This window comes from Columba livia, unplaced genomic scaffold, assembly GCF_036013475.1.
Source record: "Columba livia isolate bColLiv1 breed racing homer unplaced genomic scaffold, bColLiv1.pat.W.v2 Scaffold_140, whole genome shotgun sequence".
Classification (NCBI taxonomy): Eukaryota; Metazoa; Chordata; class Aves; order Columbiformes; family Columbidae; genus Columba; species Columba livia.
This window is the reverse complement of record NW_027043036.1, coordinates 407026-431931: the sequence shown is the minus strand read 5'-3', so window position 1 is coordinate 431931 and position 24906 is coordinate 407026. Positions and strand designations below refer to the sequence as shown.

The 24906-nt window shown below is 52.1% G+C and overlaps 2 protein-coding genes across 2 annotated transcripts; one reads left to right on the top strand and one right to left on the bottom strand.

Annotated features, from left to right (window-relative positions):
• Nucleotides 1-348: 348 nt before the first annotated feature.
• On the top strand, nucleotides 349-1310 carry LOC135577816 (olfactory receptor 14J1-like). Its single transcript, XM_065047937.1, has one exon. It carries the CDS (start codon nucleotides 396-398, stop codon nucleotides 1308-1310), a length of 915 nt encoding a protein of 304 aa, XP_064904009.1. The 5' UTR covers nucleotides 349-395.
• An 11471-nt stretch (nucleotides 1311-12781) lies between these two features.
• Nucleotides 12782-13365, bottom strand: LOC135577773 (olfactory receptor 14J1-like; the record flags this gene model as incomplete). Its single annotated transcript, XM_065047894.1, has 1 exon — nucleotides 12782-13365. A coding segment is annotated over one exon (534 nt), but the record flags the coding sequence as incomplete, so codon positions are not given.
• Nucleotides 13366-24906: the final 11541 nt, after the last annotated feature.

The window sequence follows — 24906 nt, the reverse complement described above, 5'->3', positions numbered from 1 at the left end:
TCAGCTGCAGAGTCACAGCCTGAGCTTGTGGGTCCTTTCCTGCAGGTGTGTCCATGGGCACACGTGTCCCAGCTTTGCTCTGACCTGTGGGCTGTGGGCAATGCAGTCTGTGGGGCTGGGGAATGAGCTGTGTGTGTCCTGGGCTAAACGTTGGGTGCTGAGACCTTAGGAAAGGGTGAGACCTGTCATGGTCTGAGGTGGATCCCTCTGCTCTCAGCAGTGCCTGGTGGCTTTTCAGGGTGACATGGGAGTGTGATCAGCCCCCATCTCAGAAAGGTGCCAGCCCAGGGCAGCTGGAGCAAGACAGAGGGACAGAGCAGCTGCCCTCACTCTGCACTGACCCACAGGCACTTCTTTTTTTCCTCATTACAGCGCCCCATGCTCACGAAAAGCAAATGTCCAACAGCAGCTCCATCACCCAGTTCCTCCTCCTGCCGTTCACAGACACACGGGAGCTGCAGCTCTTGCACTTCTGGCTCTTCCTGGGCATCTACCTGGCTGCCCTCCTGGGCAACGGCCTCATCATCACCACCATAGCCTGGGACCAGCACCTCCACACCCCCATGTACTTCTTCCTGCTCAACCTCGCCCTCCTCGACCTGGGCTTCATCTCCACCATTGTCCCCAAATCCATGGCTAATTCTCTTTGGGATTCCAAGGTCATTTCCTACGCAGGATGTGCTGCACAGGTCTTCTTTTTTTGTTTCTTACTTGTTTCAGAGTATTCTCTTCTCACCGTCATGTCCTATGACCGCTACGTTGCCATCTGCAAACCCCTGCACTACGGGACCCTCCTGGGCAGCAGAGCTTGTGTCCACATGGCAGCAGCTGCCTGGGCCACTGGGTTTCTCAATGCTCTGCTGCACACGGCCAATACATTTTCACTGCCCCTGTGCAAGGGCAATGCCCTGGGCCAGTTCTTCTGTGAAATCCCCCAGATCCTCAAGCTCTCCTGCTCACACTCCTACCTCAGGGAACTTGGGCTTCTTGTGGTCAGTGCCTGTTTAGCTTTTATATGTTTTGTGTTCATTGTGGTGTCCTATGTGCAGATCTTCATGGCTGTGCTGAGGATCCCCTCTGAGCAGGGACGGCACAAAGCCTTTTCCACCTGCCTCCCTCACCTGGCCGTGGTCTCCCTGTTTGTCAGCACTGCCATGTTTGCCTACCTGAAGCCCCCCTCCATCTCCTTCCCATCTGTGGACCTGCTGGTGTCTGTTCTGTACTCGGTGGTGCCTCCAGCAGTGAACCCCCTCATCTACAGCATGAGGAGCCAGGAGATCAAGGATGCCCTGAGGAAAATCATATCTTAGTGCTTTCTGAAGCAATAAACTGCCCATCTGTTTCTACACAGGAGTTTTAATGTAGCTAATTACAGGCTCAACCTGTCATCTGGATTTTCTATTGTTATTTGTTGTTTTCTTATTGCGATGATGTTTTCAGCCCCTTTTTAATCCACTGTCTGCTTTTCTTTTATAGCCACTGGCTGTTTAAATGAGGAACAGTACACTTCTTGTCTCTAACCAAAATAAAGATTCTTGTAGTGACTTGTTTTTCACTATATCCTTCCTGCAAGGCCTTTTTGCACGTTCAGGGACAGTTCCTATGATGGGTGAAGGGTAAAAGAGTCCATCCTGGCAGCCCTGCCAGGGAGCAGCAGCACTTGTTCTTCCAGAGCTGTTCTGGTTCCACTCCCACACTCTCCTTCTCATCCCTGGTGTTGGTGCAAGGCCTGAGTGCTCGGGCAGCTTGGTCACCGTCCTGCTGTGTGTCAGTGCTGTGAGCGCAGGCAGGGACAGGCAATGGGCACTGCTGTGACAGAGCTGGCCCCACAACAGCCTTTCCAGATAGAAAGGTGATCTCCTATGGGCAGTGCACGATGGTTTATGTCTTCAAGCATATGAGTACAAAAGTGTCCCACAGATTCAGACACCAGGGTACAGCTGAACAGTGTGTGTGTGCAGGGCTGGCACACAGCAGTGTCCTCTCACAGCCAGGCTCCTGCCAGAGACCTGCAGGACCAGCAGAGCAGGGGCTGGGCTGTGCCCCTGTGCACTGGACACCCCAGGGGAGCTGCCCCAGGGCATCGTCATGGACTGGCCCCTCACAACCACCATTTTCAGCCCTGGCCTATCTCCCCAGCTCACAGAGGTTGCTCTTCCCTCCACGGAGGGACCCTGAATGACCAGGTCAGAAATCCATGTTTGCACTGTTCAGATGAGATGTGAGCACGCACATCATGTATGTGAGGTGACATGACCCTGAGTGAGGAAAAATTCCATCAGCTATTCCTGGAGGTTCCATGAAGATCTGTGGGACAGACAGTTTCTCGAGGTCACTTCGTGTTGGGAGTAACAGCCCATGGGAAACCACCCACTGGGATCTTCTTCCTTGAACTGAGGTCCCTGTGTCCATTCCTCATGATGTGGGACATCTCAGATGGGCGCAGAGCATGTGACACGCCACAGGGCTGAGGTGCATCCTGACCCGTTGCAGTGGCAACAAAAGGCCAGACAGACACTGTGACTCCTGCCTCTGTGTGTAAAAGGGACAGACTCTGTCTCTGAACATCCCTGGGTGCATAAGGAGTCCATTAGGTCTGGTCATATATGGATGCTTCATGAAACCCTGACATTTCTGTGTGTGACTCCAGGAACAAACTCCACAGGCCCACTGAGATTCATCTCAGCTGCCTTGGACAGGCTCATTGCAAGTGCTCCTGTCTCCTACCTCACCCTTGCACCTGATTCTGGATTGTGTTCTCAAAAGTGCCATAGAAACCAGAATGCTTCTAGGGTCCTTAGAAAACGCAGACCTCAAACCCATCTTCAGGAAGAGCACAAACAAGAACTGGGATAACTACAGGCTGGTCACCCCTCCTCCCATCCTGGGAAAGTGTTGGGACATGTCCTCCTGCAGCCGTGTCCAGGAATGTGAAGGACAAAAAATGGACTGGTGAACCCGAATGGACAGGGGAAAGAAAGGCATGTTGTGTACAGGGTGTTTGCAAGGCTCAGCCATGGTCTCCTTCTGGCCAGAGTGGTGCTGATGGGGCTCAAGAAGTGGATGCTGGGTGGGAAGTTGGCTGAAGCATCAAGCCCAAATATCATCAGTGGTACAAAGTCCTCCATGCAGCCAGTTACTGGTGTCATCTCTCAGTGACCAGCACTTGGACAACACTGTTGAACGTCTTTATTCTCCCCTTCTATGATGTAACAGAGAGCACTTTCAGTGCCTTTGAGGAAGATGCAAACCTGGGTGGAGGCCTTGATGAACCTCAGCTGGGTCACCCTGCCCTGAGCAGGAGAGTGAGACAAATGAGTGAGACAAGGGCTCTCTGCAAACCTGAGTTATCCTGTGATTTGACAGAATTTTTGCCTTGGAGAAGTTTTTGGAGAGAGAATAGGTAGAAGAATAGGAAAAAATAAATAATAGAAAGGCAGAAGAGGAGATACAGAAAGTGTTAACGGAAGTACAAGAGTTCCAGTGTGGAGTGCTTTTCACTCACATTGTTAGTAGGAAATATATTTGACAAATTTGAACAAGGTGAGGAAGCGAGATCGGTGTCTACAGCCTGTGGGAAAGAGGGGCAGGTGTAGGATGATGTAGAACACACTGCAGTCTTGGTCAGGTCCGGGGTGCTGAGGAGGGGGATGGACGAGTGTGGTATTAGGAGGTCGGTTGTGTCTCAGACACTCATAATCCACTCAGAATCCTGTGGCTGTGAAGGGGACAGTGGGGTCAGTTCTGTGTCTGGAGGTGACAGCCCAGCAGCAGGGACATGGCTGGGAAAGAACCTCTGCCCAAGGGCCCACAGGTCTTACCCAGGAAGAGAAACAGGTTGTCATGTCCACCCCACCTGAGAACATGACGGGACAGAAGCAGGGACATGGTCGTCTCTGTCAGAGAAGCTGAAAGGCCAGCAAAAGTCATGGGATTTAGGAGATCATGGTGAGGTGACTTCTCTGGGCAGTTTCTGAGGTGGCTGAGCTTTCCTTGATAATGGGAAAAAGCAGAAGAGGGAAAAAATATCACAAAGTGCAATTTGGAAGGTGCAGACTGGATATCAGGAGTAAGAAATGTGACTGGAAGGGCAGTGCTGTGGGGCAAGAGGTCACCTAGAGGGAGCTGGATCAGCCCATGGTTTGTGTGCCAAAGAGCAGCCAGTGAGGGTGCAGACACAGCAGTGAAGGTGCAGAAATGCTGGGGTGAGAGCAGGTGGGGAAGCGAGATGGGTGTCTGCAGCCTGCAGGGAAAGAGGGGCAGGGGTAGCACCGTGTAGAACAGCCTGTGGTGGAGATGGCAAAGGGCGCTGTAAGGCTGGAAGGGACCCACAGAACCCAGGTCTCTGTCCCCTTGGTCAGGGCAGTTGTCTCTGCCACTGAGGCCCAGCAGAAGACATGTTGTCCCCATGGCACTGGGGCCTCGGTGCCTCCTTGCAGCCCCATGGGGAAGCTGGAAGTTGTTGTCCCAGTGTTGTCCTTCCCTGGGCCTTGCACACCCACATCCCACGGTCCCAGGAAGAGCCCTGAGCCATGTGTTTACATCTCATCTGTACAATGAAAACATAGATTTTTGACCTAGTGTTTCATAGAATCATTTTAAATTTTAAGTTTCATTTCATTTAATTATATACATAGTAGTAGTATATTATACTATTTTTATTGTCTTATTAAAATGCTGTTTCTGAACACACGGGTTTCTCCATTCCCTTCGGTTATCTTCCATATCGCACGTAATAGGTTGGAGGAGTACGTGAGCAGCTATTGTGGTCTTAGTTGCTGGCTGGGATAGAACATTGAGAGGGAAGGATAATAGTGGCTCAAGAACTCTTGAAAATCACTTTCCAAGATGATGGCACTTTTTTTTTTTTTGTAGTGGGAAACAGCATGAGAAAGGAAAACCATCAGACACTGCAGCTCTGGAGGTCCAGAGTGGAGCTCAGGGTAAAGAAACGTCATTCTGAGCGCAGTGCTGTGGTCATTCAGAAGGACTCTGGATCAGCCATGGCTTTGTGTTTCCAGGAACAGCTGGTGCGGATGGAGAGACAGCAGCACAGGTGGGGACACACTGGGCTGAGAACAAGGTGGGGAAGCGCATGGGGTGTCTGCAGCCTATGGGGAAACAGCCACAGGCCTGGGACAGTGCAGGATGGACTGTGGTGGAGATGGCCAAGGGCACTGGCAAGGCTGGATGTCCCTGAAAGAGCCAAGGTCTTTGTCCCCTTGGCTATGGCTGATGTCCCTGCCAGTGAGGTCTTAGAGGAGACACATGGTTGTCATGGCCTTGTCACCCCATTGCCTCCTTGCACCCCCAGGGAGTGTCACACCATTGTCCTGCACTGGGCATCGCACTCCCCACAGCCCCAGGAAGAACCTGAGCCACCTGTGAGGGACAGGATCTCCCTTCCCAGGGGCAGGGGCTCAAGGCTTGGCCATTGTCCTTCATCAGACAAACCAAGGGCTTTCTCAGCATCAGAGCTGCTGCACTTTGCCTTTGCCTGATGCAATCACTGCCTCCAATTATCTGCTCTAACGAGTCCCTGGGGAGGCTTTGTCAGGAACAGCCCTCAGTGGGGCCCATTAATGCTTCAAGGTACTTTGGAGTTTGTTCTGACTTGGACTTCTTGAGCAGATTCTTCAGCCTGTCCTTGGTATCTGAGGTTCATGGACTCAGCACCAAATCCGCCACGGGGCTCATTAAAACACAGAAAGCCCTAACAAGCCATGTTTCTTTCTGTAATTTCCTTCAAATCTTCAAGACTTGTAGAACTAACTGGAGAGGTTTCAATGGGACACTTGCTGATGAAGGTTTCAAAGAAGATTTCATAAAGGAGGGTTTTTCTTTCCAGGGTGTTTTCTATCATTTTTCAGTGTATAGAAGAAGTGACAGCAGCATTCTACACTGGACATTGATCCCGAGGGTCTCCTGAAGACATCTGGACAGGCAGGAGAACAGTCCTTGAGGCTGGACACTGTATGGACAACCTGGCTCCTCACCCCCACCCCCAGTCTGCCGGTTCCCTCATTGGCCACCAGAGATTGCATCACTTTTCCTACATCAGTTTAATAAACAGCAAAACACTTTCCTCAGCTGTGTGTGTAAGCTGGATCTGATGAGGTCCAGCATCCACAAGGGACACCCACACAAGAACTGGTTTAGACAGAGAGATAGGAGAGGATCAAAATAAACACAATGAACGTGTTGACTGCCATGTTAATTAGAGCTCTGAAGAATGGGGCAAGTTTGTAACTCCCTGAAGCTCAAAGCAGAAACCAGACAGCTGAGAGGCCACTGAATGACCAAAGAGCAAGTGGAGGAGAAACCTGAGAGCACTGGGAAGGGCAAACGTCCAGACAGTGCTGGAAAGTTGTCCTTGGGCAGGGACATTTAATCAGGAGAGGTGGGAACTCCTGAATGACGAGGGAGATGAAATCATAGAGTGTTGGTAATAGAAGTACGGGGGAAGACCAATATTTCTTCTCATACCCTTAGTACATCTTTCATCAGCTGTCTCACCATAAACAGCCAGGGCCATTTTAGGGGCCCAGTGTACCTGAGGTGCTGGCGTGGGATTGGCATCTATCACACAGGACCTGGGGAGACCAGAGCACCTTGCAGTGCAGGTGGAGCCTGGGCAGGGGTTCCCGGGGCATCTACACTGGCACCAGGTGTTTGTGTCCCTGGAGCTGAAGACATTTGTGTCCTAAACCCATGCCCAGTTCTGGAGAACTCTTTCCTTTTTTAAGAAGAGACACCACACCAAAGAAACAAAAAAAAAGTATGTTGACACCTACCTCTGCTTTGGATCTTTGTCTTCAGTTCCTCTTATTTTAATATCCATTGACATCAACTGACATCTGATGGGCCTGCAGGCATGAAGCCAAGATCATGTTGTGTCTTGCACAGCGCCCCATGCCCTCTGAACCTTCCCTGCCCAGGACTCCTCACACGTTGCCCAGAGCGAGTCACACTGAGGGGTTGGCTGGTTCACGGGCTGAGATGTTGGTTTAGATGGTCACCTACAGCACAGGTGGATCCTGCCCCATCATCGCCTGCTCTGCTCCAGTCTGAAACAGAGCCCAACATCACAATGGGATCATGAGAGAACTGAGGTTGAAGGGACCTCAGGAGTCTGCAGTCCAACCTGTCACCAACTGGGTCACACCAAGGTGTTCAAGCCTTGATTCAATCAGAGCTTTAGCAGGACTAGAGAAGTGATCATCCCTTTGTACTGGGCACTGGTGAGGCTGCACCTTGATTCCTGGGGTCTGTTTTAGGGCCCTCATGGCAAGGAAGACACTGAGGTGCTGGAGAGAGTTCAGAGGAGGGTGACAAGGCTGGTGAAGGGTCTGGAGCACCAGTCTGACGAGGAGCGGTTGAGGGAGCTGGGGCTGTTCAGCCTTGAGAACAGGAGGCTGAGGAGAGACCTTATTATCTCCCAAGTAGCAAGTGATAGGACAAGAGGAAATGGCGTCAAGTTGCACACGCGGAGGTTTAGATTGGATATGGGGAAGAAATTCTTCAGGGAAAGGGTTTTGAAGCAATGGAACAGACTGCCCAGTGAGGTTGTGGAGTCACCATCACTGAAGGTGTTTAAAACACAGATAGGTGGGGCTCTTAGAGGCACGGTTTAGTGCCAGAAGTAGGTTATAGTTGGACTTGATGATCCTAAGGGTCTCTTCCAGCCACAATTATTCTATCATTCCATGATAAGTCATTTTTGCTATTTTCTTTCTCAGAGGACCATGCAGCCTCCCTGAGAGCCAGGACTTTTCTGAGGTGTTGGAGAGACGTCTCACGGTCACACCAGCCAGTTCCACCAGCACCTGTCTGTCTCTTCCCAGACCAAACCTTTTCTCCATATCCCAACCTTCCAGGCGAGTTTCTGGGACACAGCAAATGCTGTGCTGCTCTTCAGGGCCTGTTCAGAGAGAGCAGATTGCCAACATGTTGATGGGCTCTCTGTGCACCTCAAAGCTTTCCTGACCATTTTTCTCAATGCCCCACTTGCACCCAACCTTTCTGTTCCTTGAGCTGTACATGAGGAGATTGAGCAGGGATGTGGGGATGGTGGAGATAAAAGACTTTGTCAAACTGTCTCGGGAGGGCTGTTCTGGGCATCCCGCAGTCAAGGATGAGGGTGCCGGAGAAAACAGTGGCATTGGTGAGAGGTCCAGGTAGAGAAGGCCTTGTGCCTGTGTACACTGGGGTAGAGCAGTGATGCATTCATGGGATGCCCATGTGAACAGGAAGGGGACAAATGGCTCCAGGGGACAAAATGCCTTCCAGCCAGTTCTTTACCCATCACAGATACACCATCCAGGCCACGAACTGCAGCTTCTCCAGGAGATGCTGTGGGACACGGTGTCAAAGGCTTTACTGCAGTCTAAGGACACAACACCCACAGCCCGTGTGGCGGATTCACTCCCCACGACAGACTTTCCCTCATCTGCTCAGCCGGTCACCTTGTCACAGAAGAGATCAGGGTGGTCAAGCAGGACCTGCCTTTCATCCAGCCATGCTGATTGGGCCCGATTGCTCGTCTCGTGTGTGTGACCTCACAGTCCTTTCCCAGCCCTGTTCCTGCTGTTGGCCAATCCCCTGCAGAGGCAGAAGTGACCTCACAGTCCCCTCCACAGCCATTGGTTCCTACTGGACTATGAGTTCCTGAGACACAAGTGACCACATGGCATTGTACCCACCATCACCCTCCTTGTGGTCCAGTGTGTGAGCGGATCAAACTGAGCTGCTTTCATCAAATGTATCCAATAGATTTCCTATCAAGGGTTTGAGTGGAGAAACGTTCCTCAGAGGAGCTGCTGTATTTACTCTGGGGCATTTTACATCTCTGCTTCTGCCTTTTTCCTTCTTCCTCTGTCTATTCTGACGTGAAAGAGCTCTCCATGGAAAAGATTCATGAAATCCTACAATAACACAGGTTGGAAGAGACCCCCAAACACCATCTCTGTCCCACTGACCTTTATGGCACCCCAAGGAATAGCTGATGGCATTTGTGCTCACTTGGGTTCAACTCACCACATGCACACACTGGACATGCACATGATGTGTATGTTTGCAACTCATCTGTACCATGAAAACAAGGACTTTTCACCTAGTATTTCATAGAATATTGGAATGTCCTGAGTTGGAAGGACCCAAAGGATCATGGAGTCCAACTCCTGTCCCTGCACAGGACACCCCACAGGTCACCCCGTGTGTCTGCGGACGTTGTCCAGTCTCTTCTTGAACACTGTCATGTTGGGGCCGTGACACCTCCCTGGGGAGCCTGTTCAGTGTCCAGCACCTCTGGGGGAAGAACCTGTTCCTCATGTCCCACTGACCCTCCCCTGGCACACTCTTCTTCCATTCCCTCGGGTTCTATCACTGGTCACCACAGAGAACAGATCATTCCCTTCCCCTCCTTCTCCCCTTGTGAGGAAGCTGTAGCCACCATGAGGTCTCCTTTGAGTCTTTTCTTCAGCTCTGATGCTCAGAAACCCCTTGGTTTGCTTTCTGAAGCAGAAAGGAGGATCCATGAGCTCCAGGCAATGGGAAGGGGGATCCTGTCCCTCACACACGGCTCAGGGCTCTTCCTGGGACCGTGGGATGTGGGTGTGCAAGGCCCAGGGAAGGACAACACTGGGACAACAACTTCCAGCTTCCCAATGGGGCTGCAAGGAGGCACCGAGGCCCCAGTGCCATGAGGACAACATGTCTTCTGCTGGGCCTCAGTGGCAGAGACAACTGCCCTGGCCAAGGGGACAGAGACCTGGGTTCTGTGGGTCCCTTCCAGCCTTACAGCGCCCTTTGCCATCTCCACCACAGGCTGTTCTACACGGTGCTACCCCTGCCCCTCTTTCCCTGCAGGCTGCAGACACCCATCTCGCTTCCCCACCTGCTCTCACCCAGCATTTCTGCACCTTCACTGCTGTGTCTGCACCCTCACTGGCTGCTCTTTGGCACACAAACCATGGGCTGATCCAGCTCCCTCTGGGTCACCTCTTGCCCAACAGCACTGCCCTTCCAGTCACATTTCTTCCTCCTGATATCCAGTCTCCATCTTCCAAGTCACTTTGTGACTTTTTTTCCTCTTTCTTGCTTTTTTTCTGCTACTCAACCATCTCATAAACTGCCCTTCATGCTGGGAACCCAACCCGTTAGGCTTCTTGTGGTCTTTCACCTGATCAGAGAGAAGTCACCTCACCATGATCTAAATCCCATGATTGCTGCTGGCCTTTCAGCTTCTCTGACACGACCATGTCCCTGCTGCTGTCCTGTCATGTTCTCAGGTGGGATGGACATGACAACCCATCTCCAAGGTCTCTTCCTGGGTAGGGCCTGTGAGCCCTTGGGCTGAGGTTCTTTCCCAGCCATGTCCCTGCTGCTGGGCTGTCACCTCCAGACACAGAACTGACCCCACTGTCCCCTTCACAGCCACACGCTTCTGACTGGATTATGAGTGCCTGAGGCACAACTGACCTCATAATACCACACCCGTCCATCCCCCTCCTTAGCACCCAGGACCTCACCAGACTGAAGCATGTTCTATACATTCCTACACCTGCCCCTCTTCCCACAGGCTGCAGACACCCATCTAGCTTCCTGACCTTGTTCAAATTTGTCAAATATATTTTCTACTAACACTGTGAGTGAAAAGCACTCCTCAGTGGAACTCCTGTACTTCTGTTAACACCTTCCATATCTCTTCTTCTGCCTTACCTTTTTTTTTTTTTTCCTATTCTTCCACCTATTCTCTCTCCAGAAACCTCTCCAAGGGAAAGTTCTGTCAAACCACAGAATAACTCAGGTTTGCAGAGAGCCCTTGTCTCACTCTTCTTGTCTCACTCTCCTGCTCAGGGTGAACCAGGTGAGGTTGCTCAAGGCCTCCACCCAGGTTTGCATCATCCTCAAGGCCCTTAAAGTGCTGTCTCTTATATCTTGGAAAGGGAGAATAAAGACGTTCAACAGTGTTGTCCAAGTGCTGGTCACTAAGGGATGACACCAGTAACTGGCTGCATGGAGGACTTTGTACCACTGATGACATTTGTGCTGGATTGTTCAGCCAACTTCCCACCCAGCACCTACTTTTAGAGCCCCATCAGCACCACTCTGGCCAGAAGGAGACCATGGCTGAGCCTTGCAAATGCCTGTACACAACATGCCTTTCTTTCCCCTGTCCATTTGGATTCAGCAATCCCTTCCTTGTCACTCACATTCCTGGAAATGGCTGCAGGAGGACGTGTCCCATCCCCTTCCCAGGGAGGGAGGAAGGGTGGCCAGCCTGTAGTTATCCCAATTCCTATTCCTGCTCTTCTTGAAGATGGGTTTGAGGTCTGCGTTTCCTTAGGACCCCGGAACCATTCTGGTTTCTAGGGCAGTTTTGAGATCACAATCTGGAATGACAAGAAAGGGTGACAGAGCAGACAGGAGCACTTGCAATGATCCTGTTCAAGGCAGCTGAGACGAATCTCACTGATCCAGTGGGGTTTGTTCCTGGAGTCACACACAGAAATGCCAGGGTTCCATCAGGCATCCATATCTGAGTTGGTCTCAGGACTCCTTCTGCACTCAGGGATGCTCAGAGACAGAGTCTGTCCTTTTTACACACAGAGGCAGGAGTCACAGTGTCCCTCTGGCCTCCTGTTGCCACTCCCAAAGGACGGGACACATCTTAGCCCTGTGGTGTGTCACCTGCTCTGCACTCATCCAGCGTCACGAGGAATGGACACAGGGAGCTCAGTTAAAGGAAGCACAACCCAGGGTGATTTCCCACGGGTTGTTCCTCCCAATATGAAGTGACCTCAAGACCTCGTCTGTCTCACAGGCCTTCACGGAATGGAAAAGAATCATTGATGGTGTTTGTGCTCACTCAGGTTCATGTCACCTCACATACATGATGTGCATGCTCACATCTCATCTGTACAAGGCAAACATGGTCTGCTGAACTATTAATTGAGTGTCCATCCATGGAGAGAAAACAGCCTCTGTGGGTGAGAGGCCCGTGCTGGAAATGATGGTTGTGAGGGGCCAGTCCATGGTGATTGACCTGGGGCTCCTTCCGTGGGTTGCCCAGTGCACAGGGGCACAGCCCAGCCCCTGCTCTGCTGGTCCTGCAGGTCTCTGGCAGGAGCCTGGCTGTGAGAGGACACTGCTGTGTGCCAGCCCTGCACACACACTGTTCAGCTGTTCAATGCGGTTTAATCTGTGGGTAACTTCCTTGAAAATGTTATTGAGAAAAACTTTGTAAGAAGATCTAAACCTTCAGGCCCTGCCCTGACCAGATCTCCTTTCTATCTGGAAAGGCTGTTGTGAGGCCAGCTCTGTCACAGCAGTGCCCATTGCCTGTCCCTGCCTGCGCCCACAGCACTGACACACAGCAGGACGGTGACCAAGCTGCCAGAGCACTCAGGCCTTGCACCAACACCAGGGATGAGAAGGAGAGTGTGGCAGTGGAACCAGAACAGCTCTGGAAGAACAAGCGCTGCTGCTCCGTCGCATATGCTGCCATGCCAGAGCTGTTTTCCCCTCCACCCACGCACAGGAACTGTCCCTGAATGTGCAAAAAGGCCTTGCAGGAAGGATATAGTGAAAAACAAGTCACTACAGGAATCTTTCTTTTGTTTAGAGACAAGAAGTTTACTGTTCCTCATTTAAACAGGCAGTGGCTCTAAAAGAAAAGCAGACAGTGGATTAAAAAGGGGCTGAAAACATCATTGCAATAAGAAAACAACAAATAACAACAGAAAATCCAGATGACAGGTTGAGCCTGTTATTAGCTACATTAAAACTCCTGTGTAAAAGCAGATGGGCAGTACATTGCTTCAGAAAACACTAAGATATGAGTTTCCTCAGGGCATCCTTGATCTCCTTGTTCCTCATGCTGTAGATGAGGGGGTTCACTGCTGGAGGCGCCATCGAGTACAGAACTGACACCACCAGATCCAGGGAAGGAGAGGATATAGAGGGGGGCTTCAGGTAGGCAAACATGACAGTGCTGATGAACAGGGAGACCACGGCCAGGTGAGGGAGGCAGGTGGAAAAGGCTTTGTGCCTTCCCTGCTCAGAGGGGATCCTCAGCACGGCCCTCAAGATCTGCACATAGGACACCACTATGAACACAAAACAAATAAAAGCTAAACAGGCACTAACCACAATAAGTCCAAGTTCCCTGAGGAAGGAGTGTGAGCAGGAGAGCTTGAGGATCTGGGGGATTTCACAGAAGAACTGGCCCAGGGCATTGCCCTTGCACAGGGGCAGTGAAAATGTATTGGCCGTGTGCAGCAGAGCATTGAGAAACCCAGTGGCCCAGGCAGCTGCTGCCATGTGGACACAAGCTCTGCTGCCCAGGAGGGTCCCGTAGTGCAGGGGTTTGCAGATGGCAACGTAGCGGTCGTACGACATGACTGTGAGGAGACAATATTCTGCTGTGATCAAGAAAAGAAACAAAAAGAGCTGTGTCGCACATCCCAAGTATGAGATGGCCCTGGAATCCCAGAGGGAATTGGCCATGGACTTGGGGAGAATGGTGGAGATGGAGCCTGTGTCGAGGAGGGAAAGGTTGAGCAGGAAGAAGTACATGGGGGTGTGGAGGTGCTGGTCCCAGGCTATGGTGGTGATGATGAGGCCGTTGCCCAGGAGGGCAGCCAGGTAGATGCCCAGGAAGAGCCAGAAGTGCAAGAGCTGCAGCTCCCGTGTGTCTGTGAACGGCAGGAGGAGGAACTGGGTGATGGAGCTGCTGTTGGACATTTGCTGCCTGTGGGCATGAGGACCTGTGCAAGGAGGAAAAGGCAGTGACAAATTAGAGGGGACTTCTTTCTGGGGAAAATAAACATGCTATTTCCCATGGAAAACCCCCTCCCTGATGGAGGGATGTTTCAGCTCATTCTCTCTTTCTACTAACTGAGAGAAATTGTTAATCCCAGTTTAAAACGCAGCTTGGGCATCTGGTTTCCATGAACACACCTTTGAGGCAAGACCCCCTGTGTTGGTGTCAGAACAAAAACTGACCCACATCCCCACCCCAACCCCAGAGAGCAAGAGCACCAGGGACAGGTGGAGAAACAAGGAAGAACACTGAAGTGTTTCCGAGAAGTAAAGCAAGGACAGAAAGGCAGACGGGCATGCTGTGGAACCTTCTCCTTACCCAGCTGTGCTGCTGCCACTCACGTGATGACACTGGAGAGCAAGTACTTTTAGCACCTTATTTGAGTACCACTTTGCAGGAACCCTTCACCTGGAGGTCCAGCTGCTGAGGTGGAGACTTGTGACCTGGACCCCATGGCTTTGGGGCAGAGGGTCTGCTGGGGAGGAGAGGAGACCAGGGGTTGCACTGGGAAATGTGTCTGCACTGCAGGGGATGGCAGGGGGGTTCCTAAATCCCGTCCCTGGCGTATCTGGTAGGAGCTCCTTCTCCCTGCCCATGTCTGTGCTGCCTGCAGCTGTGTGTCTGTCCCTGGTCTGCTCCCTGTCAGTGTCACAGACCCCGTCCCACCCACTGTGTGCTCAGCTCTGTCCTGCTCACACCTCCTGGCACTGCCCAGGGGCAGCTCTGTGTGTGCAGGGGCTCAGGAGCAGCTCAGACCAGTCCTAACAAGAACTGGGGTCTCAGTGTCTGCTCCAAAGAGAGAAATAAATCCCCATCTCCCACTGCACACCCAGACGAGCAAGAGTGGAAAACTGAAAGCACAGACTCCTTCCCTTGCAGCTGTTTCTCTCTCGATGTCGTTGTTCTGAAGGACCCTCTGCCATGTCTGTGGGGGGATCTTGAGCTCTGAGCAGCCCTGACCCACACAGCCCCCTTCAACCCCACAAGCTCCCTGCCTGCCCTGCCGGGGGTCGCTCCTTCCCCCCACAGCTGCTGCCATGGGATCTCCCGGGCAGGCTGAGCGCTGACCCTGGCAGGCGGCAGAGTCCCTGCCCGGCACAGCCCTGGGGTGCAGGGACCCTGCTCTGCAGGACAGCCCTGGGCACCCCTGGGTGCTCCCCCGGCTTCACAGCTGTTCAACATGGCCTGACAAGAGCCCCGTCCTCACAGATCCCACAAGCTGTGCCTGTGCCAGTTTCAGGAGATGCCTCCAGGAGCTACAGCTGCACTGCCCTGCACCCAGAGACTTACCATGGCAAGGGCTGCAAAGGTTTCTCCTCCAGTGAGCTCTCAGTCATCCTCCCAGTCCTGACCACCTTTAATCTCTCTCTGCCTTGCTCGTCTCCTGAGATCCCCAGGCAGAGCCCTCAGCCCTGCTGCGTGTGCAGAGGAGCTGCTCCTGGGCAGAGCTGTCTCTCTGCAGCGCTGCCGCTGCCATGAGCTCCCTGTGTCCCAGGAGCCCAGCCCAGCTCAGCAGCACAGGAGCAGCCCCAGGTGCTTTAATGACCCCTCTGGTGGGTTTGGTGCTGAGTCCATGGACCTCAGACCCTGGAGGAAGTTGAAGAAACTTCTCAAGAAGTCAGATTCAGATTCAAACTCCAAAGTTTCTTGTACTGTTAATGGGTCCCACTGAGGGAACCTACTGAGAAACAATATCCAGGCTTGGTTAGAGAAGAAAACTGGAGGTCAGGAAAAGCAAAGTAAAGATGTCTCTGATGCTGCGTAAACCTGGCTGTGTTTCTTTAACCAAAAGCCAACCCCTGACTTTGTACCATGGGAAGTCAGATCCTGTCCCTCCCACGTTGCCCAGGGCCCTTCCTGGGACAGTGTGATGTGGGGCTGTGCAAGGCCAAGGGCAGGACTATGGTCCCACACCTCCCAGGTTCCTGGCTGGGGACAAGGAGGCCATGAGGCCCCTGTGCTGGAAGGACAAGGTGTCTCCTCACAGGCATCAGAGGTGCAGACAACAGCCACAGCCAAGGGGAGAAGGAGCTCATGTCTGGTGGGGCTTTCAGCCTCTTTACATCCCGTGATCATCCCCACGACAGCCTGTCCTGTGCTGTGGCATCCCCTGCACCTCTGTCCCTGCAGGCTGGAGACATCCCCCCTGCTGCCCCACCTTGCTCCTGTCTGAGCATCTTCCTTCCTTTGCTGAGATCTCTCCATCCTCCCCAGCTGGTCCTTGAAGCACAAAGCCTTGGGCTGATGCAGACTCCCTCTGCTGACCTGCTCCCCCACAGCACTGCCCTTCCATCACATTCCTTTCTGCTCATGTCCAGCCTGGACCTCCCCAGCTGCACTTTGGGCCATTATTTCTTTCTCATGCTCTTTCCCACTGTGGAGAAACATCCTCCATCTCTGAAACTGCCCTTCAAGCACTCTCAGGCTACTCCTGCACTGCTGCAGCCTCCCCAGCGCTGCTGGGCCAAAGCAGCCCAGGTCCCTCAGCACCCCACACCATGTGCACAAGGTGCTGAACCTGCCTTGGCACAGCCCTGCACTCTGCAGTTCCTCCCTGCTGCTCCAAACTGGGAAGCTGCACACTGGCACACACCCGTGTGTGTGGGTCACACCAGTGCTGAACCGAATGGGATGAGAACTGCAGGTGTCTGGGTCCCCACGCTCCTCCTCATGCAGCCCCGTGTGCAGCTGCCTTGTTCATGGTGAGCATGCACCACGGGCTGGTGTGGGGACCTTGTAGTGCCCAGGCCCTTCTCCTCAGGGTCACTGCTCAGCGTGTCAGGTCCTGCTCTGTCCTGATGGATGGGGTTGTTCTCCTGCCCCGATACAGAACTGGTCACTTCCCTTTTTAAGTCTTTAGAGCTTTCTGATGGGTGAACACCAGATTTTCTCAAGGTCTGCACTCTCCCTTGACTGAAGCTCCATTTGTTCAGCTCATAATGTTTGCATGCAGACGGCTTATCCTGATAAGGGTGTCTCTCCCAAGATACCAGGATGTGGAGTTGAAGGGCACTACAAATACCATCTCCTGCAGAAACTGTGGGGCCTTGGGTGTCTGATACTCATAATGTCAGAGGTCTGGACTTTGAGGGGAAGTTTCCCTTCATATGAGAGAGCAGCAGGAATGCGTGGAGCTCTGCCTGGGGACAGACAATGTCAGCTGAAGGTTGAGGAGTCAGCATGAGAGGGCAGAACAACATGGGCAATGTTGTGGTGACTGGACAACAGTTACTGACTCACTGATGAGGAAGAGGAATGAGATGAGGCCTCCTTCAGACAAATGAAAGAAGCCTCATGTTTCCAGGCCATGTCCTCGTGGCAGACCTGAGATATCCCAATATCGGCAAGGTACCAGCATTCCAGGAGGGTTTGGAACCCATTGACAACATCTTCTTGACACGGGTGACTGAGGAGTCAGTGGGGTGAGGTGCCCTGTGGGACTTCACACTTACAAACCAGAAAGAGTTGGTCAGGATGGAACAGTCAGGGATGGAAAGTGGAGCTGAGGCTCCTGGGAGATGATAACAAGGCAAAGAGCAGGATTTCAGGAGAGCAGGATTTGGCCTGCTGAGGGATCTACATGGGTCCTATGGGATATGACCTTGGTATCTGCAGTGCTTTTTCTCACCAGGATCTGGAACTGGGAAACAAGGAAGGGCTGGTGAGGGATGTGAACATCAGTGTCCACCTTGGCTGTCGTGACCAGGACACAGAGGGGTCCCAGGCACCAGAGGGGAGGGGGAAAGGCCAGCAGCAGAGCACAGGCTGGTGGGCTCCAGAGGAGAAGACTTTGACATACTGGGGGATGGTGGCCAATAAAGGTGGTGACATGGAAGTCGGTCTGAAGGGTGAAGGAGCTCAGGAAATCTGATCAGCCTTACAGGACAGCCTGCTCCAAGCACAAGAATGATCTCTTCCAATACTCATGAAAAGAACCATTCATCTCATGAGACTGTTTGTCTGAACTGTTGGAGCTGCAGGGCACAAAGGCAGCACATGGGAGGTGGGAGCAGGGGAAGCTGCAAAGGAGGAATTTAGAAACCTTGTCCATGGATGTGGGGATGATGCCAAAGCTGCCCTGGACTTGATACCTGCACGGGAAGGGCAGCAAGATGAGCTGACAGAGCTTCACTTGCAGTGAAAGAATAGACAGGGTGAACGTGGGCCTGCTGCTGAACTTCAGAAGAGTAGAATCAGACAGGACTGAGGTTCTTCATGGCTTCTTTGCCTCCATCTTCACCAGCAAGGTCTCCTGGGCCTTTGTTCCTGAAGGCAGGAGTCTGGAGAACACCCAGCAGTGGATGGGGCTCAAGTCAGGGGTGACCTGAGCAAACTCAGACACCGTTACAGAACAGGAGATGGGTCACTTGACCAGCTCCTGAACACAAGTATCGCTGTGCTGTGGCACCTGAGATTGCCAGGGACACCCACCTCTTGGTCCAGATTAGTGTGACTCCTCTTGAGGTGTCCTGGCCTGTCTCCTCACTCACATGGCGATTTAGTCACCCACTTTTCTGACATATTCAGTCTTTATCAGGAGATGCAAAACATTAATATGAACTGGAGGCTGCTGATACCACCTGTTCTGGAAAGGGAGGGAAGGCCAAGCACGGATGGAAACAGAAGAAATTTGGCTTTATTGCTATTTATTATGGAAATGCTCTCTGTTTGGCTATTCCTGAAATCTCTCTAATCATCCACACCAGACTTGAAGCCTTTAGGAAAATGATGCACAGAGCCTTGGCTTGTAAGACCATTTTAGATGTTAGTGAGCCCTCTGGTGTCGTAATTCTGAACTGCAGCTACTGAAACTGAACAAACCTCTAGTGAAGTGAAAGGCAGAAGAAAACCCCAAGTTTCTGAGGGTGTTTGGACCCCATGAAGGGCCATCACTGACACAGCTGTGAAGGAAACAACCAGTGCAGGTCCCTGTCCCTGGAGGCTGGTGAAGGAAACACTTGGAGACACTGTTTCCAGGTGGTGAGGGCCATGTGGAGGTGGCTCTGATGCCATGTCAGCCCTTGATGCTTGTTCATCACCAGAATGGCTGAGCCCTGACCCCTGGGACCTGGTAGATTTTTCTCCAATGTTTTTCAAGGCTTTTCCTGTGGTCAGTGTGAGTGTTTTGTGTTTTGGGGGTGGTGTTTATGTCAAGTGCTGTTGCTTTAACTGCAAGACTCTGCTTTTTTGTGGAGTTGGAAATGCCTGTGAGCAAATCACAACTCATCCAGCTTCTTTCATACACCTGGCAATGGTCACCAGTCACCTCAATGTGCCTATCTCACACTTGCTTGAATCCTCCTTTTGGATCCTTACCCATCACTGCAGGAGGTTCATGGATCCACCAGGCTCATGGATGATTCCTGAGGACCATCCAAGTGTGGGCAGTGTAAGAGAGGAGCAGAGCAGGGTCAGCTCATGGGCCATGACTGAGCACAGCCACCCCAGCAGCAGCCGTTCCCCATCTCCCAGGCACAGCCATGCCCACAGCATGCAAATGGCACTGCCATACATGATTAGCCCAAGAGAGGCCTTTCTTCCTTCCGTATTCCCAGGAAGATCTTCCTCCTGTTCCTCCTCCACCTGCAGACATCAACTGCTTTCCATTTCTGGGCTCAGACATGGCTGGAAGGGTTCACTGAAGCCATCAGCCATCTCATTGCTTCTCCCTGACATGCCCTGACCCTCTCCCACACCTACAATGGCCAATCACGGCTGCTCAGGCCTCCCGCTCTTCAGAAGAGGCCTTGAGCTTCTTGGTTCTTCCTGGTGCTTATTATGGACTTCCTCGCTCTCTCCAGAGTTCATGATGAGCTTTCTTGTCCATAACAGCCCCTTTATGACCATGTCTTACTAAATGGTTGTGTTTTTATGATCATTTGTGCAGAAAGGGCAGTCACAGGACAGCACCCAATATGTCAAAACTGATGCTGAGTGAAATGCCGTAAAGCCCTGATGAGTTCCCCCTGTGTCTGTGTCTCTCCTGGAAGGAGTCTGTCCCGAGAAGGGGATCCAGCTCCTGCCACTCTCTGCAGAGGCACATGAGCAGTGTCCATCACCTGGGGACACAAAGGGTGACGTTTGCCAGACCAGCCTTCATCTCACCACCAAGAGCAGGGACAGCGCCCTGGGCCTCCTGGGCACAAGGACAGCCTCGGGGCCAGCAGCACCCCGAAGTCCTTCCTCCAAGGAGTGCTGGGTGCATGGGCAGTGGGTGGGGTGGGACACTGGGGGCCCATGTCACCTCCATGTCACAATGCGACCACGGGGCAATGCTGATGTCACAATGTCCCGGGGCAGTATAAAAGGGAGCAGCGTCCCGTGTCTGCTGCCAGCGCTGGCCTGGAGGCAGCCTGAAGACATCGGAGAGGAAGTCCTTGAGGAGCCAGTGGAATCCCTTGACAGGGGCTGAAGGAGGAAGAGCTGGACGAGGCAGCTGGAGTTTCTCTGCTGCAAGGCCATCTCCCAGCAGGGCAACCTTCCAGGTTCATCTGATGGATGATCATCCTTTTCAGCTGGATAGCAGTAGCAAAATGAAGGGAATGCCTTCTTGAGGAGCACTGCAGAGCTCACCGTCCTGATGGAGTGGGGAGCTAGGGTCAGCAGCTGTAGGAAGTGGAATGCAGAGTGGTTTGAAGCGGGCCCGGTGCTCTCCCGGCCACCAGAAGGTAGATGCGTCGTTGGCACAAGGTGATGGAGCGAATGGGTAAGCAGGGCAAGGTTATTAGTGTTATTAGGGGAAGGGGAAGGGGAAGGGGAAGGGAAGGGAAGGGAAGGGAAGGGAAGGGAAGGGAAGGGAAGGGAAGGGAAGGGAAGGGAAGAAGAGATCATCATCCTATCCTTCTATTATTCTGTGGTCTTCTGGGAGGCATGACCAGCCTGTGGGCCGAGGAGCCAGGTCTTGCTCAAATGCTCAGGGAACAGCCGATCGCCAGTGTTGGGGTCAGGAAGGAATTTTCCCCCGGGGCAGACTGGCCCTGGTCCCCGGGGTTTTTTTGCCTTTCTCTGCAGCATTGAGCATGACCACCTGTCAGAGCTCCTCTGGGCCCTTTTGGCTCGGTTCATGCCCACTGCTCTTGCCCTCCAAGGCACCACTCGTGCCCTGGCTTTCTCGGGTTCTTTCTCCCAGGGCAAGTTTGCAGCAGGAGCCAGCTCTCCTCCTTCTCCTTCTTCTTTAAAATTTGTAATTTTAATAAAATAAATATAAATATTAAAAAAAAAAAAAAATCTGTTTCCAGTTGTATCCTTTGTGTATGTGTCCCCGAAACTGTTTTTGGATCTAAAACCTCTCTGGCATTTCAGTCAAACAGTCACATCTTTATTGGACTCCTTGTGAGCGTACAGAATAGAGCAGCACAGCACAGCACAGCATGGTTGTGCTCAGTAGCTGTGCCTGGAGCACGATGAGCTGCCAGAGCTGGCCTGGAGGCAGCCTGAAGACATCGGAGAGGAAGTCCTTGAGGAGCCGGTGGAATCCCTTGACAGGGGCTGAAGGAGGAAGAGCTGGACGAGGCAGCTGGAGTTTCTCCACTGCAAGGCCATCTCCCAGCAGGGCAACCTTCCAGGTTCATCTGATGGATGATCATCCTTTTCAGCTGGATAGCAGTAGCCAAATGAAGGGAATGCCTTCTTGAGGAGCACTGCAGAGCTCACCGTCCTGATGGAGTGGGGAGCTAGGGTCAGCAGCTGGAGGAAGTGGAATGCAGAGTGGTTTGAAGGGGGCCCGGTGCTCTCCCGGCCACCAGAAGGTAGATGCGTCCTTTGCACAAGGTGATGGACCGAATGGGTAAGCTGGGCAAGGTTATTAGTGTTTGTCAGCAATTTCTTTAGCATGTACTGCTAGTGAAAGGAGGGAGAAGGAAAAGAAGGAGAGGGAAGCGGAGTGGAGAAGCGGAGAGGAGAGGAGAGGAGAGGAGAGGAGAGGAGAGGAGAGGAGAGGAGAGGAGAGGAGAGGAGAGGAGAGGAGAGGAGAGGAGAGGAGAGGAGAGGAGAGGAGAGGAGAGGAGAGGAGAGGAGAGGAGAGGAGAGGAGAGGAGAGGAGGAGAAGAGAGAGGAGAGGAGAGGAGAGGAGAGGAGAGGAGAGGAGAGGAGAGGAGAGGAGAGGAGAGGAGAGGAGAGGAGAGAAGAGAAGAGAAGAGAGGAGAAGAGAAGAGAGGAGAAGAGAAGAGAAGAGAAGAGAAGAGAAGAGAAGAGAAGAGAAGAGAAGAGAAGAGAAGAGAAGAGAAGAGAAGAGAAGAGAAGAGAAGAGAAGAGAAGAGGGAAGACATCATCATCCTATCATTCTATCCGTCTATTATTCTGTGGTCTTCTGGGAGGCATGACCAGCCTGTGGGCCGAGGAGCCAGGTCTCGCTCAAATGCTCAGGGAACAGCCGATCGCCAGTGTTGGGGTCAGGAAGGAATTTTCCCCCGGGGCAGACTGGCCCTGGTCCCCGGGGTTTTTTTGCCTTCCTCTGCAGCATTGAGCATGACCACCTGTCAGAGCTCCTCTGGGCCCTGTTGGCTCGGTTCATGCCCACTGCTCTTGCCCTCCAAGGCACCACTCGTGCCCTGGCTTTCTCGGGTTCTTTCTCCCAGGGCAAGTTTGCAGCAGGAGCCAGCTCTCCTCCTTCTCGTCCTTCTATTAAAATTTGTAATTTTAATAAAATAAATATAAATATTTTTAAAAAAATAAAAAAAAAATTCAGTTTCCAGTTGTATCCTTTGTGTATGTGTCCCTGAAACTGTTTTTGGATCTAAAACCTCTCTGGCATTTCAGTCGAACAGTCCCATCTTTATTGGACTCCTTGTGAGCGTACAGAATAGAGCAGCACAGCACAGCACAGCACAGCATGGTTGTGCTCAGTAGCTGTGCCTGGAGCACGATGAGCTCTGAGCCAGGCCTGAGGACTCCATCCAGGAGAGCCGCTCTCTGCAGGGCAGGGCCCAGGCCCGTCCAGGAGATGGGGCAGAGACAGGCACACACACCTACAACATGGCTCAGGCAGGCACCAGAGGTCCCAGGCTGAGCTGAGACACGGCCCCTGGGCCCCTGCAGGAGATGGTCCCCAGGGAGGCCGGTCCCAGCCACTGAGGCCTTTGAGCACCCCAAGACCCTGTAGACACGGATGGCTGGCAGCTTTGGAGACTGAGTCTTGGCCCAGATGGACCTTCTCTCTGATCAGGACTTTTGTTCTCAGATTCTTTTGTTTAGGTATGTTTTTTCCAAAGCAAAGATCTCAGGCATTACTAAAAAGGAGAGCAAGGAGAAAAAGAAATCCGTGTCACACACCACACACTATCCCATGTGTGTGTGAGTTTTGACGCAAATGTCCAAAATGGCAGTAGCTTCCTCACTCTTTCAGTACTCCAAAGAGTATCTGTTAAAGGCTTTCCAGAAGTTCTGAACCTCTTCCCACCAATCAAGGTAGGCAAATAACTCCGAGAAAGGTGCAAGTCACACAGGAGGTGTGGAAGGTTTACCCTGCGGCTGAAGTGCATTTTGCATCCCCTGTACAGATGGCCAACGGTGGATCTTGGTTTGGGTAGAAAAGGAAACATGACTGCAGTAGCAGCAATGGACTCTTTTTGCTCATTTGGGAAGAGTCATCATTTGCCTGGCTGTGCTTTGGGAATGGATTCAAAGCGAGTCTTATTTCCATGGTGGTCTGTTGGCACTGTCCAGCGCAGCCTATGGCTCTGGTCACACTGGGGATTTTCTCCACGCTGCAGTGGTTGAAACCATCCTGTTATCCCCTCAGAAAAGGCTTTGTGAGCCTGGTCCTCCTCGCTGTGGGGCCTCATGGACATCAGCTCTGGTGCAGAGAGGGGACAGCTACCAGGGCTCTTCTCTTGGTTGCAGGGCTGGTTTCTGCCATGACTGGAGAGAAGAGCAGGAGCTTTGTCCTGGAGAGCCAATCGGCAGAGAAGGCACCAGGGACAGCCAGCAGCTGTGCCCAGCACGTGGCCACCCAGGGCAGGGAGAGCCGTTGATCATTCCCTAATGCTCCAGTCTATCTAGATCGTTCTGAAGGCTCCTTGTCCCTCAGGATAGTCATCAGCACCTCCAAGGATGGCATTATCAGAAAATTTGCTACTGGTGCATTAAATTCCTGCTTCCAGATTATTGATAATAATGTTGGACAGACCTGGCCCTAGGACTGAGTCCTGAGGAACATCCCTGGTGGCTTGTCTCTAGCCAGATGTAGCACCATCCACTGCAACAGTTTGAGCCCTGCCATTCACCCAGCTCTCCACCCAGCACACTGCGTATCTGCTCATCTCACAGCTGGACAACTTGTCCAGAAGTGTGCTGGGAGGGACAGTATCAAAGGCTTTACTAAAATCCAGACAAACTACATCTACTGCCTTCCCTTCATGCACTAGGCAGCTGAAATTCCAAACCTTATAAACTTGCTGAAACGTCAAAACACTTACGAGGGAAATATTCAACAAGAATTCTGAGAAAAGAATGCACATTAGTATATTTGTGGTGTACTATCTTCCCACTCCTCCTGACTTCATTTTAACACAATGAGGCACAGAGACAATCTACATGTTTTTTTTTTCTAATACCATTGGTAAAGATTTCAAAGTAAGAACAGATTTTTAGCAGATACAGTTAAATTAGAGAACATTTCACAAACGACACATCTGTGATCCTTAAAACTGACTCAGCTGAGTTGCTGGTTGCTGTCACACTCAATAAATGGCATGTGATAGAAAAATAACCAACAGAATGAGCAGCCGCCCATGTTCTGGTTTTGGAGATTCATCTGCCTGGGGACTTTTAGGACAGTGGAACTGGCTGAGTAGACTGGGTAGGTTCTTACTTTGTTTCTAGGGAGAATTAAGCTAAGTCTAATTGGAGTCACTTTAATCCAGAACGTGAGGGCACAGGTTCACGGTGAGACCAAAGGATGTGAAGACCCTTTGCAGCAGAGGATCTGCCCATGGGCCTGTCTTTACTCTTCTGCAGTTAATGAAGCGCTTCCAACACGGCACCACCTTGCATTACCCCGAGTGCTTGAATTAGGGATAATTACCATGTCTGAGCTGTCAGGCAGCCATCTGCCAGCCCACAGAACCTGGTGCCTGAGCCCA